At 35.8% G+C, this 16427-nt stretch overlaps 1 protein-coding gene across 4 annotated transcripts; it reads left to right on the top strand.

Annotated features, from left to right (window-relative positions):
• The first annotated feature begins 6412 nt into the window (after nucleotides 1-6412).
• On the top strand, nucleotides 6413-12461 carry LOC110008468 (extracellular ribonuclease LE). Of its 4 annotated transcripts, none has more exons than XM_020675995.2 (4): nucleotides 6413-6568; nucleotides 9735-9893; nucleotides 11438-11630; nucleotides 12028-12461. In XM_020675995.2, the coding sequence occupies exons 1-4, from the start codon at nucleotides 6470-6472 to the stop codon at nucleotides 12264-12266; spliced, it is 690 nt and encodes a 229-aa protein (XP_020531654.1). In that variant the 5' UTR covers nucleotides 6413-6469; the 3' UTR covers nucleotides 12267-12461. The 4 variants fall into 4 exon arrangements, with proteins under 4 accessions (XP_020531654.1, XP_020531655.1, XP_020531656.1 ...); XM_020675996.2 differs by having other exon boundaries at nucleotides 6414-6559; XM_020675997.2 differs by lacking the exon at nucleotides 11438-11630 and having other exon boundaries at nucleotides 6423-6568.
• Nucleotides 12462-16427: the final 3966 nt, after the last annotated feature.

Here is a 16427-nt window from a genome sequence, read left to right as displayed (position 1 = left end):
AGAGAGATTTTTTAAGCCACATATACTTTCTTAGATCATGTAGTCCACCTTTAAAGAAACTACTTCTTTGTGAAGATTAATTACTGATTTCGATTCATGGAAACGAATTTTAAAATTTTTAATTTGTGACCAAGTGTGTAATAAAGTTTATAAAAGAGCAGTCGTGCATGTGAATGACAGTGTTTCATATCAAGCAAGTGCACGATCAAAAGAAAGCACAAAACGAAGCATGAGCACTAGGCACGATTCCTGCCTGGTGCGATGTGCGTTGAGCCTGCTAGAACCCATGCAAGGCACAATCAGAGTAAAGGGTCTAGTGACAGTAGAGAGTTTTCAATCAATTTTTAAGTGAGTAAACTGTAAAACATGAGTTTTTATGAACGTCTAATTCAAAAAGAATGTTTCTACTAGGGCAAAAGGAAAAAAAGCGTTTCCATCAAAGTTCCAAGGGACCGCATTGGGATCTCTTAGGTAACTTTTCGGTTTTGGGCATGAATTTTGACTGACCCGCCATCAAGGGGTGGATCAATCTAAGTCGTCCGTCCACCAACGACACAGATCGCATACCGATCAATGTGTTTTGGAACTTCAGCAATGTGCTTGATGTGATTGTTAAGTGGTGGGTTCGGATACATGGTTCATCCTCCCACCTCTTTTTTGCGTGTAGGTTTCATGCATTTATTTATTGGGCAAGCTTTTCATGCTTCCCCTAGATTATAAAACTTATATATTTCGCTTTATCCAACTGTCTATTCTGAATGGAGGGTTGAGATTGCCCCAATCACAATGTCACGTCTCTATACTATTTTATTTTTAATTTTTTTCTATAAACTATTTTGAGACCAAATTTTAGACGTCCAATTCTCTATTAAAATCGCACTAGCTAAAAATATTAAAAAACTATTTTCAATAAAATAAAATAACCAAAATACCCCTGAAAGTTTCAAGGGGTATTTTAGTCATTATATTTTAGCAAAAAAATATTTTTAATATTTTTTATAAATGCACCCCAATTAGAATATGATACATACCAAATTTCATATTCATAAAATTTGTATAAAAAAAACTAAAAATAAAATACTTTGAGACATCAGATCTAAGATCAAACTGTGAGTGACTCTCTTGATCAAAATTGGACGGCTGGATGATAAGGGAAGCAAAGATCTTCCATGCTGTAGGAGAAGTATAGAAACCTTTTCCTTATTTATTTTTCAACATTTTCCTTTTAGTTTCATTTTGTTTATTTAATTAGAAAGATTATTTAATTGTTCAAACTTAGGGTTTGTGCCATTAAGATGGTAGGGCCTGATCATGTTGGGAGGTCTCCTAATCTAGGTTTAGTCCGAGGGTTTTAGAGTGGGTTAGGATGGTCTTTCCTCCCATAACGTGCTTGACCCCATATGTTTTTCATCCCTACTCAGATTTAAGATTTGTCAAGTATAAATTTTGACCCCTAGGAAAGAATTTTCCCCAAACCAGGATCAAATACAAGTTTCTCATCCTCCTTAGTCCAGATCTAGTCATTCCCTCACTACTAAGTTGTTAGGGTATCTCATTGAAAAACATGTACCATTCCATTAGAAATACTTATGTTTCAAAACCATCTAGGGGTGCGGTTTGGTCGATTCAGGATTGGATCAGGCCACCCCCCTACCCAACCTTGCATATCCCAAGGGTCAACCCAGATCTAATCAGATTCAAGATGTTTGGACCCTTACCCAACACACTGCGTCAGGTTATATCAAGGTTAGTTGGGTTGGGTCTTCACTCTGATCCGACTCCACAGCCGCGTCCGTAATTCAAGACCTGGACCAACCTACGCAGTCCAGTAGTTGGATCCAGACCTGGAATTAGATCAGCCACTGAGTGGACAAGTTGACTTGTCCCAGTTACCGGGCCTCGTTCCATCTGACCCACATTACAAAGAAACTTGGATTCAATGTCAGCACAAAAATGACATATAGAAGCAGTGCCTGGATTCATGGATAAATGCTGCACACAGACTTATTCGTGATTGAGGTGAAACTCTATTTTGAAGAAATGGCCACCCGATAGGTATCGTCTCCTACACAAAAGATTAAGAAATCACTTTGATATTGCCCGCAAAAATTACAGCACAAATCAGCCTTTGCATATAGGAATTATTGCTTCAACATCTTATAATCGCATCCAGACATGGCCTTATGTAAATAATCTGATTAATAACGGTGAGGAAAGGCATTATGAGCTGTAGGGCCCAGTGTATAAAGCACGACCTGGGGATGGTATTCGGCCCATGCCAGAGCTGAGTAATTTGGGTGGAGACCAAGTTACCCGGCCTGAGTCAAGCTGGGTCCTAGTAAGCTAAAAAGTGTTAAAAAGATAAAAAAACTCCCAAAAATAGGAAATATATGTTTGAAGTAAAATGAAACAGAACACATCTACAAGAGGTTAAAAAATCAAAGGGGATATTTTAGAAATAATACAAAAAGAAGAGAAAATGTAAAAATAAGTTTTTAATGCCGAAACACTTTCCAATCTTTCCCAAAATGATAGAAAATATAAAAAAATATTATGAATAAATTTATTACTTTTTTGGACTTTTTATTGTTTTATAAAATTTTGTAATTTTATTTAAGATTCGTGAGTTGGACCACCCAACTCAGGGATACTCCGACTCACCAGGGTGGTGAGTCCAAGTTGGCTCGCCTAGTTTTTGCGCATTGCTCGGGCTACAAAACAATATGGAGCCGATGACTCAGATTGAATCTCTACCAATTGAAAGACTAGCATATGTTAGCACCATTTAACTTTCCACCTTTTTTTTATTTGAAATGGTTAGAATTTCATTGAGAAAATAAACGATCAAAAGCCCAAGCCAGCTTGAACCAAGAGAGCCCGGTTACAATAAAGCTTCCTCTTTAGCAAAAGAATCTGCCTTCATGTTACGATCATGAAAGATGTGGTGAAAGACCACCTCCCTATCCTGAAGTCCTGAGACAATGACGTCCATGGTGGACGTTATGGCCCATGGCACTGAATCTGGATTTCTGCACCAAGATATGGTGTTGGCTGCGTCCCCCTCAATAATGATTCTAGCATCTCTAGGTTATAGTTTTAGAATCCCTTCTTTCAAAGCCCTTACTTATCTCGTTAATGTCGCAAATATGGGATCTTCCTTGATATTGCCATAAAACCTCTCCATTGGAATCACAGAGAAGACCACCATACCCTGCTAAGCCCTCTTGAGGCCTATGACTGCCATCGAAATTTAGTTTGAGTCAATTGGAAGGTGGTCTCTCACAAAAAGCACTTCAAGATGGTTTCTACTTACCAAAGTACTCTAAATGTATTTTGTTTAATATTTTTGTGTTAAAAATATTTTTTATAATTTTTATTTGATTTTGTGGTAAAATTAAAAGGAAAATTATCAAATATATCCCCCATAGTTTCCTTTATTTCCAAGTTACCTTTATTTTTCATTTAATACATCCCTACACGTTTTCTAGTGATTTTTACATACAAGATACTTCTACACTCGCCGCGGATGTATTACATTCACGGCGCTCTTTAAACATACCTTGCCACAGCTCTAATGGCTCGAAGGGTTTTTGGAACCCTTTGGCCCGGCTTCCTGGTACTCTATAAATCGTCATTGACAAAGCAAGTCCGTGACAGTCTCGCCACGACTCTAATAGCTTCATGGTGGTTCAAAGGGTTCCTGGAATATTTCGGTCAGGCTTCTTAGTGCTCTAGGAAGCCTATAACCGTCACAGACAAAGCAGGTCTGTGACGATCTCGCAACGATTCTAATAAGTTTGTGGCCGCTCGAAGGGTTCCTGGAACCCACTGGTTAGGCTTCATGGTGCTCAAGAAGCGTATGAATCTCGCCACAGCTCTAATAAGTCCGTGGCGGTTTATTAGAATAATAGGGGCAAGGGTATGTTTAAATATCGCACATATATAATAGATTCGTGGAAGGGGGTAAAGTGTCTTTTATACAAAAATTTCTAGAAAACGGGTAAGGATATATTAAATGAAAAAGAAAGTTAACTTTGAAATAAAGGGAACTGTGGAGATAATATCTAATAAATTTTCAAATTAAAATACAACTTTAAATTTAAATAATATAATTTTAAATAAAATAAAAATAAAAATAAAAATAAGACATTTTTTTATAACATTTGAATTAGGCAAGGTTCAATATATTGAAAAGTGCTTGTGTTGTAAACCACTATTAGAAAAATCGGGTGATCTAACAGTTTTGGGCGGTTTTGGGGATCAATCGGTATTTTAAAAAAAATTAAAAAAATACATATATAAATTCTCAAAAATGAGGAATTTGGTTTGTAATACATTTTTTAATATTCTTTACATTATGGTAAAGATTAAAAATTGTTTTGGTCGTTAATACTCAATTTTATATTTTCCTATATTTTTTTACAAAATTTTAAAAATACCTTTGGACACAAATTGATTTGTTAAAATCTATTTCTTAGATTAATTTTCAACATCATTTGAATGTGTTTTATTTTAATCATTCTTTATATACTTTTCACATTTTAATAGTTTTTTTTAATCATTTTTATTTTTTTTAACACTTTTTTGATCGCTTGGGACTTGTCTGGTTAGATAAGTTGAATCGACTGATTTACCGATTAAGCCGATTAAACTGCTTCTTGACCCATGTCGGTTAACCATCCCAATTCAATTTTGCGAACACTTGCAAACCCGGTACATCTCAACATGATATGGTCTAATAATTTATGGATGAGATACCAAGAATAAGATACAAGTCATTTTTTACCATTTCGAAAAGACAGAAAAAAGAAAAAGAACGGAGTCATTTTTGGACCCATGCTCATTATTGGACCCATCGTCGCATACCCACACCAGTGCTCTAAGTGATGCAAATTGAAAAACGTGGGGGACAAATGGGTTTGAAAGCATTGAAATCTATTGCAGTACCATAAAAAAGAAGGCAAGGTTTGTATAAGGTTGGCTCCTTGTGCTTATTTCATACTGTAGAAATAAGGCACGGTAATAAAAAATTTACTTAGGAAATTTAGGAGGTATTGTTTTGGTGTCGAAAACTTATGATGGTTCAAAAATCTCTTTTTACCCTATGGTATAAAATTTTAAAATTTCAAAACTTATATAGATCGAGCAAATAAAAAAATACTTAAAAATCTTGAATATAGACAGTCTAGACAATTTGATGCACTATTTTTTAGACTTAAAAATCTTTTTTTCTTGATGTCCATTCAACTTGATGTCAAAATGATCTCTTGGAGTGTTCTTCAACGCCTAAACTCTCTCCTCTGTAGGATTTTTGAGGTGCACCCTACTTCAACAGGTAGCAATCTTATATGAGCTTTTCCCTAAAAAAAAAAAAAATAGCAAATCTATAAGGCTTAGGCTTTATAGAAACAAGGTAAAACCTCACCTCAATCCTTGTTCAAAAAGTACTTTGAGCATTAGAAATCTCTATGATTGCTCTAAAATCAATTTTCAATGACGACAATTAAATTTAAAGCTTAAAAATGACATATATCTACTGGATCCATGAATACTTGTTTTTAGGGTGAAATAGACGGTCTAGATAATGTGTTACAATATACACTAGTTCTAAGATTTGAAATCCTAATTTTTCACAATCATAATGGTCAAAGCTGAGATGATCTATCTAAAGATTTTCGACACAGAATTGCAATTTTCAATAAGTATTGACGTGAGGCTTTACTTATTTTGATAGAGCTGCAGCCTTATCAAAACATTTTCCTTGGCTACCTACCAGGCCAGAACAATCACGTGAAATTGGACGGTCCCCCATCTTTTTCACCATGTCTTTTGTTAAAGGGTGCGGTTCTTATAAGGTTGCAACCTTAAACAATCCAATTAAGGCGCACATCCAAATTTTATCATAACATGTAATTTTGTTGTAAAAGTTTTTTAGGATTATCTTAAAATCTATTTTCATATTTAATTAGAAAATTTTAAACTCCAAAAATAGTTAAAATCAAATAGATATATAAATATATGAAAATATTGAAAATGGACGGCCTAGATAATGTGTTGCAAGATGCACAATTTTTGAGATTCAAAAACCTTTTTTTTTTTTCATATTCATACATCTTGATGTCGAAATGATCAAATAGAGAGTTTTTCAACATTAAAACAACCATTCTGATAGATTTTTAAGTGCATCTGTAATTCTACATTTTAAGGTTGGAACCTTATGTAAACTTTTCCCTTTGTTAAATAGGTTAGTGGGAAGGAATCTTATCTATCCAATTTTAACTACTAAAAAAGAAAAAAAAATCCAAAAATTTACCATATAATATTTGAATTATTTTTGTTTAGTTCTTATTTCACTGTCGCCTTTACTTTTGGCACCCAAGGTTGGCCTATAAATAGGGCTCAAATTCCAGTGGATAGTGTGTCTACATATTTTGATAGGTACTCCTTGCAGTCTTTGAGGTGCACAATTATGGCTCATGAGCAATGGTTGTTGCTTGCTTTGGTTGGGCTTGGGATGCGCTTACAAGCCATGCTTGAGGACTTTAATTTCTACTACTATGTAAGTCAGGTATTGTTGTTTCCATGAAACGCCACACTCTCGTTTCTTGTTTTTGTATTTTAGATTTTTTTTTTGGTAATTTAGATTTTTATGTCTTCAATAGCATTCTCTTATAGCTTCCAAAAGATTATATGGATGTTCATATTGGTCATTTTATAGTGGATGTCAAGATTTATCAAAAAAGAATGCTCCTAAGTAGGTATTTCGCCTAAGGTAGCATGTCTATAAGTTGCTTTTGCTATATGCGTTCTATAACTAGGGAAACATCTCTATGTGGGGTTAGCTATATGTGAAACATAGGTGGCTATTGTCCAAAGCCATCTTATTTGAATGGACGGTTGGGATAATTTTATTGACCATATCCATACTTGATACAAATTTATTTTAAATATTTGAGAAATTTTCAAATTTTTTTAATATTTTAAAAAGTCTCAAAAGATATCAATATTTTAAAAAATTACATCTATGCTCACTGCTTTTTTAAAAAAAAAAACCCCAAAATGCCCTTCACGGCCCCAATAGAGACATGATTGCCCAACGAGTCCCTTTCCGAGCTTCCCCTTGGGCATTGTTCTATTAGAGTGTTGATGCACCATCACAGCCCTATTAGGGCGGTGATCACAAGGGTCCCTTCTCTTGGGTGCATCTATAGCATCCACGGCAACCAATGGGTTCTTTGTGAATCACGTCATTAAATAGGACCATGATGGTACATCACCACTCTAGTAAGATTGTGATGCCCAAGGGAAGTACCTAAGAGAAGTCCTAAGGTATCACAGTACGTGAACGGAATTTTTTATTAGAAAAAAAAAAATGGCTATGGATGTAATTTTTTTAAAAAAATTGGTATTTTCTAAATTTTTAAAATATAAGATAGTTTTTGATAATTTCCAATTATCGTTTTCTACTCATTATCTTGACATAAAATCTAAGGAAAACTAAGTAAAAAATATTCTTGGCAAAATATAATCACCATAATCCTCTACAATTGTTTGGGGTTTTATGGTAATTTATTTTCATTAGAAACATATTGATCATATTTTTAGTGGATGCGCCCCTATGAGAGGTGGGCATATATACTCTGAACCTTCCAATCAAAATTTGATATTATCGACTACCTTGTAACAATACGATTAAAATCATCCCTACCATCCATTTAGATCAAACAACTAAAACAGCAAATATTCATATTTGTACGTTGGTGGGGGCCGCATAAGAGGATTGCCCTTTACCTATTCCAGTTCAATCATAGAGTACCGGCCAACCTTTATATGAGATCGAGACGCTGCCGTGCTCTCCAGAAGGAAATAACTTCAAAAAAATTGGAACTTTACCCAAACTTATGGAAATCACGTAAATTAAAAGTTGATATCTTTGAAGCGTAGAAAATATTAGAGCTGAGAATGGGTCGGATTTGGTCGGGATCTACCAGGATCAGGATTTGGATTCGAAAAGTATGCAAAGGATCCGGATCCGAATCCAAATCTAAAAAGTACACATAGGATCTAGACCTGGCCAATCGGATCTAAAACTATTTTTTATATATTATTTTATATCTATAAAATAATATATTACAAAAAATGTTATATAACATATACGCGTATATACTGTAATATAGAATATATTAATAATTGGGTCGGATCTAGATTAGATCCACCTATGTTTGGATCGATCTGAAACACTATTTGGATCCATATTTTAGATCTGGATCCCACCCGTCAAATCCAAATCTAATTCCATAACCGTATCCAACTAGAATTCGAAATTCGGGTTTCGGATCCAAACTAGGTAAATTCTCAACCTTACCAAATATCCATGCACTTTAAAAGTTTTCACAAGAGTTTTAATAACACAAAATTAGCCTTATCCTTTACTCCTTGGCATGTAAATTTTTCAATAGATTGTATGATGAGATACTATTTATTGTTATTATTATCACAATCACTCCTAACTATTAGATATCAAATAAGATGGCTTAGGTATATCCCAAAGTTCGAGAATTTTTTTTTTTTATTTTGTTTCTTTGAAATTTGAGTCTAGACATACTCGTAACCACCCAATTTAAAATGGGAAAAGTTTATATGGAGCCGAGGCTCTAAACAATCAAATTTGAACCTACCTAAAATATTTCACTAGAAAAGGTTGTTTTGATGCCCAAATATCTTCAAATTGATCATCTCGACATCAAGATGCATGGACATGAGAAAAAAAAAAGATTTCAAGTTTTTGAAATAGTGTATTTTGTAACGCATTTTTAGACCATCAATTTTAAAGATTTTCAAGTTTTTATAGGTCTTTCAAATTTTTAAAGCTTTAAATTTTATAAATAAAGATGAAAATATATTTTAAGGCTATCAAAAAGATTTCCAGTATTGAAACCACATTTCTGATGGTAGGCTTTAATTTGATAGCTCAGAGCCTAGGCTCTATACAAACCGCTCCCATTTAAAATATGATAGATGAGAGTGATTATGACTTTTTTGTACTAAAAGTAAAGGAAAATAATTCGATAGGGTTGCATCCCAATAAAAATAAGCAAAGGTTCACCTCATATGTCATCGAAAATTGCAATTCAAGCATTAGAAAACTTTTACATCAATCATCTTAGTTTGAACAATATGGTTACGAAAACATAAAAGGATTTCGAGCTCTAAAATAGTGCATATTGTAACAAATTACCTATATCATCCATTTCGCCCTAAAAATAAGTGCTCATAGATCCGTAAGATCTGTGTATCATTTTTTGAGTTTCAAATTTCATTGTCAATGTTGGACATTGATTTAAAGCCATCATAGAAATTTCCATTTTCGAAAGTGCTTTCTGGACAAGGAAATTTCCATTTTCGAATGTGCTTTCTGGATAAGAAAATTCGAAAGTGCTTTCCATTATCGAAAGTGCTTAACCATGGATGAAGCCGCTTTCTCAAAACAATACTAGACCATTGTGGAAAGTACTTTCCCACCTGCTAAACAACCACTTGTTTTCCAGAAAACAAACATCAGAAAGTTTATTTAACAATTGCTTTTATGAGAAGGAAACATGGGAATAAACAATTCAATTGAAAGAAACTTTCTTGAAGGATTCTTGCCTAGTGAGAGAAGCGTGCCCCCGAAATTCATACGTTTCTTAGACTGATGGGCTCTAATAAGGTTGAGGTGAATTTGGTTGTTGCAGTGGCCGGGATCGTACTGTGCACAATCGAGCAAAAGGTGTTGCCTTCCAACAACTGGTGAGCCTGACGAAGACTTCTTTGTCGTCGGCCTGTACGCCGCCAACTCCACTGAGGCCGTGCTCAGAAAGTGCCCAAACGAACAATCCTTTGAGTTCTCACAGGTACTACTCCCCTAACCTTGGCTTAGAAAACGGTTAACACTATGGAAATAAGGGCCATATAATTCATGTTATTAAATGATGCTAGAAATCGAAAATAACAACAATTACTTTTACAAATAATTAAAATAATCACTCTTATCTTCAAAAAAAATATGGGGCTACTACTAAAGTAAAAAAGGGTAATTTTTTTAAATAAAATAGTATAATTTTAAGACATTTCTCCATACTTGTCAATGATTTTTTTGGTTGCTTTCCAGTTTTACGGTTTTATCCTCTAATTTAGAATTTACCTTTAAATACCGTCTTCAAATTGTAATAGTCATTAGTGGTGTTTTAAAACCCAGTTATTTTTTATCTGGATCATCAATCAAGATGGGAATTGATCCCCTCTTTCCGCCCAAACAGAAAAAAAAAGGAAAGGAGTTTTCTTTTCTTTTTTCTGTCTTCAATTTTTTCTTTTTGTAGGTTTTATCAAATGTTTTCTTAGGTCGTCTTTTCCTCTCCCCATAAAACCCTATTTCAACTTTTATTGTTTTTCTTTATTTTTAATATTTTATGAATAAAAAATTTGGACCTATCTAAACACGATTCGGATCGTCAATCCAACAATCCATGTGTGGGTGAGTGAATTACTCGACTAATCAGAGTTTTAAAACACCGGTCAATATTGTTATAATGAAATTGACATGGACTAGGCCCATTCTGTTGAGGTATTTGTGTTTCAATTCAATTCCCAAAAACAGTTAACCAGATTTGGTTTATTCACAATGGTGATTTTCAACCTAATGCAGTTAGGTAGAATTGGTTGTGGCCGGGCACACCTAATGTTGGTTAACATGCTCTTCTCCATAATCTGGATCTTTGACTGTGTTTCAACAATTTCTAGATTTTATTTTATTTTTGCATAGTTTCATCTTAGGCACGAATTCCCTCCCCAATCACGGAAACAAGAAAAAGAACACGATTTTCTAAAATTTAACATAGAAACTATCTAACTCCGAAAAGGAAAACAAAGAAAGTTTTGAGAAAAGTGTTAATATTTGTTAGAGGAAAATGTTCCTGTACAATGGCAATTGTGTTATTTTTATTTATTTTTTTAAATAGTTTCGTGGTAGGAATCAAACTTGAGATGCAGCATTGCTAGCACCTACAATTAATAACTCAACCCAAAGCCTGATTCCTAATTGCAATTGTAGTCCATGCTACCATAACTGAAGCCCAAATCTTTTTTAAGAGATTTGTAGATATAATATCACCTGCAATGCAATTGCCTTAACACATATAGGAAAGGAAATGCTTGCAGCAGCTAAGTCGTTTACCAATAAATTCTTATTATATATATATATACCTTACTTTCTTTTGTTATTCGTTTTTTTTTTTAACATGACATGAACTCAGCCTAGTTACTCATACTCGAGAAATAACTCGCCTCGCTCATGGTCCGAGTATATAGGCCGATTTGATTTTTTGAACATTGCTTTAGGTTAACTGAGCTAGAGGTTGACTAAAATTTGTTTGGTTGTGATCAAATTGAATGGGATAAGTTGGAGGGTCTGGAGGAAAGTCTATCCGGTTTGTGGTCTAGCATCAAGTGCCCAAGCAACACTGGACAATCAATGTGGAAGTCCTTATGGAAGAATAATGGGGTCTGCTCAAACCTCAGCCTATTCAAGTACTTTAAGCAAGGCATAATCATCCACCGTGAAATCAACCTCATAAAAGCCCTCAGATTCCAAAGTCAGTTACTCCTAAACCTCGGTTTTGGTTTTCTAATCACTCTAATTGAGTAAGACTGGCTATCATGCATGACACACAATAAGTGCTACTTTTTCGGTAATAGATCACATGCTCAGACAATCAGAATGGCGAAACATGAGAGGAAACATGAAGTAGGATTCCACTGTAATCTACCTCACTTAATAGAGCAAAGATCAAATAGAATGTACATCTGTTTTTTTTGTGCATGTAGTTTCGTCTTCACAAAGAAATCAATGTAAAATTCCATCTATAGTTGTTTTATTTTGGCAAGAACATGATCACTAATAGTTTAGTGGATCTTCAGGTGAGGGTAGTATAGATCTCATATGTGTTTTGATATTTATTGATTTTGTTGAGAATGTGGGGAGCATTGCAGGCATCGTGCCGAACGGTCGATTATACCAACTTGCAGAGATAAAAAAAGCACTGAAGCATGAGTTAGGGGCGGAGGTTGCGATCCGATGTAGAGAGAATTCCAACTCTATGAAGTCTATGTCTGGATCGACAAAGTTGATGCCACAAGTTTGTTACCTTGCCCGAGCTTGCCTGACTTTAAATGCTCTGACGAGATACCCTTCCCTGCCTTCGATTTCCAAATGCTCAAGAAAGATGTGACCAGTAACTCACACAATCTCCAAGTTGAATGATGGCCATGACACTAAGAGAACATGTTGATTTTCTTCTCATTTCAAGCTCATATTGATGCTCTAATACCACTTGTAGTGCTCTAATACCACTTGTTGTGCGTGGACGTTCTAAACTCGACAGGTTAATATTTGGCAAATAAAGTATGAGAAATAAATTGTGAAATACATACAACATGAACACAAAGATTTACATGGTTCGCCTAAGAGGGCTACATCCACGAGCACGGCAAACTGAAATCCACTATACCAATGAAAGTTATATAAAAGATTTTGGAACAAACCTGGACAAAAACCCAAGTCGAGCAAACCCTTTTAAACCACTCTCTCTTCCTTCTCTTTACTTTTGGCAATCATTACCAACAACACTAGATAGAGACGCGAGAGCGACGTGAAACTTACTTTCTCTCTAATTAAAAGGGGAACAACCCAAATCTCTATTGGAACCGCTTCTCTACAAAAAACAAACAAGCCTCTAAATCTTTAAGAGTATAAAAGAGGCGCCATCACAATGTTTCTGTCCAAATGAAATTTTCTTCTTTCTAAGGGAAAATTGCATCTTATGCACAGGAGGCTCTAGCTCCCTGTCTCTCCAGAGGAACCACCATTCTCATATGGTAACCTAAATAAGGCACACAAGTTCTCTGCACTTTCATCCCATATATATCTAAGATTAGGAGTTCGTACTAACTAATAAACTTCTTATAATTCTTGCATATATCTCAAAAGACCAAGAGATATATCCATGATTCTTAATCTTTTTGAATTTCCATTTCTTTTTTAAGAAACTTATTAATCTCAATCCCATATAATATGGATCAATCTTAATCAATCCCACAAAATATGAGATTTCTGTATGTGGGTGACTTTGGATAACACCAAATCCAACAATTTTTATAAACATTTCAATAAAATTAAGCATAAAAATGCAAAGCTAGAAAATTAATGTCCCAAATAATAGAAACAAGAAGAAAAACGAAAAAAAAATGTCCCAAATAATAGAAACAACTAAAAAACAATATCTATGAACATAATAATGAAGAAAAATAAAGAATAACTAGTATGAGGGGATGACATAAGCAACTTCGAGGAGAAGCTCACAGGCAACCACTTCATGATAACCCTCTTATTTTATAATAAAGCAGTTGAGAGCCACCTCAAAAAAGAGGAAAATTATTAAGAAAATTAGCAAAAATATTCTTATGTTGTCAAAAAATTAAGAATTTGAATTTTCTTTTAAGGAGTTACATTCATACCCAACAATTATTTTTTTGTATAAAACCTAGAATGCCCTTCACAACCCAGACTTGCCTTAGTGTCTTCTCTTGGGCATCACCACTCTATTCAAACTGTAATGCACTATTACGACCCTATTAACGTTGTGATGCTTTGTGCATCCGGGCTTTAATAGGGCTGTGATGCACAATGAACCTGTGCATCAAGGCTCTAATAGGGCAGTGATGCCTAATGTACATATATTTTTTATAAATTTTCAAATTATTATTGACTCTCTTAGATCAAACCTCTCCTTTGCCTATTCTTCACCTTTGGCTTACCCTAAAGCTGGTCCTTTCTCTAACCTCTCAAAGTTTCTCAAATCTCTCTGGATATTGTCTTATGCACTTAAAACTTTATGCTCAAAATTATAGGGCATCATCTCTTTCTTATTTAGGAGCTCTACATTATATAGTTGAGATTATCGTAGGGTTTCTAGCGATCCTTGTCCCTTGATGTGATTGTTCAATCTCATCCCCTTGACTTAACATCCAAGGCTTGGAGGTTCATACTATTTTTCTACCTAAGTGAGTCTCTCTCTCTCTCTCTCTCTCTCTCTCTCTCTCTCTCTCCAAGGGCTCTCTCTAAGGCATCCACTCTTTTTAGATCTCTAGGATCTAAGCATTAAGAGTCCTTAAAAAGATCTTGATTACTTGATCTCAATCCCCATTATGTTGAGAAGCTCACAATCAAGTGCTATTTGGCTTTTAGATAGTGCCCCTCGAATCCAAGCACTCTCACTTTAGAGCTCTATTTTTTTCAATTACTTAGTCTCAAAGCCCCTTAAAGTTGAGATCCTCACACTAGGTTTTGGAACCAAAGCTCCCTTCTCTTTCTCTCTGCGAGCTTAGAAGTGTCTCATGCACTCATGACATGATATCAATTGCAAAAAGAGCACCTAAGTATCCCCCAAATGACCAAGGGATTGGCATTTATATCTTTTAAGGGGTGAAATTAAAGTTTTTAGGGCCAAGTTTGTTTCAAATTTTTGGCTAAAATTTCAAAGTTGTGTCTTTGAACCTTGGGACTTTATTTACCATCTATTTGAGTTTGAATCAACTTATTATTGGGCTTATTTGGCCTAGGTGACATATTCTGGGGTCTTATTCTCCAATGCCATGTCTACCTTTGCAAGTTCAGGGAGTGGAGTCTCAGCGACTCTCATAACAACTTCTCTAAATCTTGTTATAAATTAGAGGGACTTTTGTCCGATTCTTGTTTGGTGGATGTTAACTCACCAAGGGCGACGGGCTATGGTCTTCCCCCACAATAACGGGAAGAAAATTGTCTGAACATTTCATCAGGAGTTGCTTGAGGGTTATCCTTCATGATTTTTTTATGCCACGTTAGGGGCTCTCTTGACAAGCTATGCGAGGACATGACCTTAATATGGTTAGGTAGATCTTGCAGTGTATGTATAATTAATAGGTAGACATTGATGTGTGCCTTAGGATCCTCTTTCCCATAAAATTCTTTTATGAATTGTGGGATCACAAACCCTACTGGTAGATCTTCTAGGTATCTTAAAGTTTCTTGTATATAGGCTTTAAGAGATAAGAAATCTCATATTCCTATTTTCTCTAAAGATCCTTAGAGGCGTTTCATGTGGGTGAATTGGGTTGTTGGTATAACAGTGACCTGGCTCGGTTGTATGGCCATTTGGACCTAGATTTGCGGTGTGTGGCTTGCATAGACTGGCTGTTGGGCCCATGTAGTGGGTTGATCCAAGCATTGAGCTTGGGGGATGTGTTGAACTTGGTGTGCCAGTTGTCAACCTATAGACTCACCTAACTTGAAATGGGCCAGAGCTGACCCGTTGCCCTAAGTTTGGCCTATGTGGCCATGCAAGAAGGCCTGCAGAATAGGATCACCACATGTCTAGGATGGGCGACTCGAGCTGCTATGATGATTAGAACTCTGACACTGGGCAGTGAGGTCTGCCTATCCCTGACCTTGTCTCGATGATTTAACCCTAGGGTGAGGATATTATCTTGTCCCAGCACTGGACTAAAAGAGTGAATGAAGGTTTTAACTATTGTCAGATGAAGTTTGCCCTCGAGATAATTATGAAGTCGAGTGATGACTTGAGTTAGACCCCTGGCCTTTAAGTGGTTGGATTAACAGGCTAGCACCCCTAGGGTTATATTTGTTTGAGCCGACAGGTTGGACATGACCTATAGCTTAAACTTTTAGCCTAACCTATCTAGATTGACTACATTGGATGATATACCCTCGATTCGATAGGTCTTAAAAGAATGCATACACCTTATGATTGTCTTGATAGTGGGTTACGTCAAAACCCTGACCTTTACTAGTGTTGGGTTGCTTGGGTAAACGTTTCCTAGTTGTATATGAACCTACTTGCCCCCAGACTGGCTTATTCCTAAGACCAAAATGTTGAACTGCTGATTGAACATAGGGGGTTAACCTGACTGGGATTGGTTGACTCAAAGATTTGGGTTGGGCCCTAACCTTTGGTGTGCCGACTAGATTTGAGGCAAAGCCCCATGTCTAGGAGGATTTTCCCTGGCCTAACCCTTTTACTGTTCAGGGTGTTACGGACCCTATTAAACTTCTGACTTGTGGCTTCCAAATGATGGCCCTGAGGGTGGCTTAGGTATGGTTCCATATGGGTTGAGACTCGGCTCACTGACAAGAGCACTATGGATTTGTGAGGGAGCACTGTGATGGTGCCTCTCAGACTGATTAGGTTCCCCGAATCTAGACTAGACTGGAGCTGTAGGTTGGACCTTACTCTACTTTGATCTTGGGCTACAGCTCTAAACTAGAAGGTTAGATTTAGCTTGAAGATGGACATAGGCTAGACTTAGACTCGAGCCCAAATGGATTTAGCTGG

The sequence above is a fragment of the Amborella trichopoda genome, chromosome 5 (genome assembly GCF_054954075.1).
Source record: "Amborella trichopoda isolate Santa Cruz 75 chromosome 5, AtrichopodaSantaCruz75HAP2 v2.0, whole genome shotgun sequence".
In the NCBI taxonomy this organism is placed as follows: Eukaryota; Viridiplantae; Streptophyta; class Magnoliopsida; order Amborellales; family Amborellaceae; genus Amborella; species Amborella trichopoda.
The sequence above is the reverse complement of the archived record's forward strand: the minus strand, read 5'-3'. Positions and strand labels throughout refer to the sequence as shown.